This window comes from Bison bison, unplaced genomic scaffold (assembly GCF_000754665.1).
Source record: "Bison bison bison isolate TAMUID 2011002044 unplaced genomic scaffold, Bison_UMD1.0 scf7180017864259, whole genome shotgun sequence".
Classification (NCBI taxonomy): domain Eukaryota; kingdom Metazoa; phylum Chordata; class Mammalia; order Artiodactyla; family Bovidae; genus Bison; species Bison bison.
The window spans coordinates 586,662-587,622 of record NW_011494831.1 but is presented as its reverse complement, the minus strand read 5'-3'; the positions used below and the strand labels follow the sequence as shown (position 1 = coordinate 587,622).

The following is a 961-nucleotide window of genomic DNA, read 5'->3' as shown; positions in this document are numbered from 1 at the left end:
GAAAGATAAAATTTAGATTTCAAAATTTTCCTATGCTCCTCATAAAGACAAGTCCAGCGTTCGCAAAAGCAAAATAGAATAGTTCAACATCGCCCACACTTCAGGTGTCCCCAAAGCTACAGAAATTATAAAAATGCTTCCCTAGCTCCATTTTTTACAAAAATTTTACAGGTCATAAGTTTAAAAAGGGTGAGGGGCGGGGGGAGGCTTAATCGGTATTTAAGAAACACTGACTCATCGAATTAAGATTCAAGTGCAGTTTGATGCAGGAGGTGCTCCCACACATTAGTTTCCAAGTGAAACAGCTATAAAGGAGGCAAAATGGATATTTAAGGTATGTTGATTGGTGTGCTAAAGTGAAAAAGGACAGGCCAGAGGTCTTCCAGTCACCGGGTGGGATAATTGCTATCCCTCCTCCATCCATCCATATTATTCCATCTCATGGACAAACAATTGCCATCCCAGGCCAAATTCAATACCTTCTCCCAGAAGAAAGCAACTAAATGCTGGGGGTGGGGGTCCGGGGTTCCTGCCATTAAATAAAATGGCTCAAGAAATCAAATGTTTTCTCTAGAACAAGATGCACTCGAACTCTCCACGGTTGCAAGCACCCAAGTCCCCGAGGAGGTCTGGGGAGGCGTCGAGGGAAAATGGGGCGGTGGGGGCGGTTAGTAATCAAAATCAGTGAGGTGCTTACTCGTTGTCAGAAGTCGCCGTCTCCTCGCTCATCTTTCCCTCACCGCGATCCGATCTGGAGATGGAGGAGCAACAGCAGGCAGAGGAGCAGCAGCAGCACTGAGGGGCAGGAGGCAGCGGCGGCCGGGGGGGCGCGGGGGCAGCGGCTCAGGGGCCTCACCATGGTGGATGCCTCACCCGGAATGGTGCCCCCCCAGCCGGGAACTCCGGCCACCCCCGCAGGGGGGTGGCGGCGACAACCTCCACCGTGGCGACCCCAGCCTCT

General features: G+C 51.2%; 1 protein-coding gene across 1 annotated transcript in view; it reads right to left on the bottom strand.

The window, feature by feature from the left end:
* Positions 1-955, bottom strand: part of SPRED1 (sprouty-related, EVH1 domain containing 1) — a 119,278-nt gene extending 118,323 nt beyond the window's left edge. The window contains exon 1 of the mRNA XM_010847923.1: positions 698-955. Coding sequence (XP_010846225.1) covers positions 698-729 — 32 coding nt within the window. The 5' untranslated portion in view covers positions 730-955. The remainder of the gene's footprint in view (positions 1-697) is intronic.
* Between the last annotated feature and the right edge of the window lie 6 nt (positions 956-961).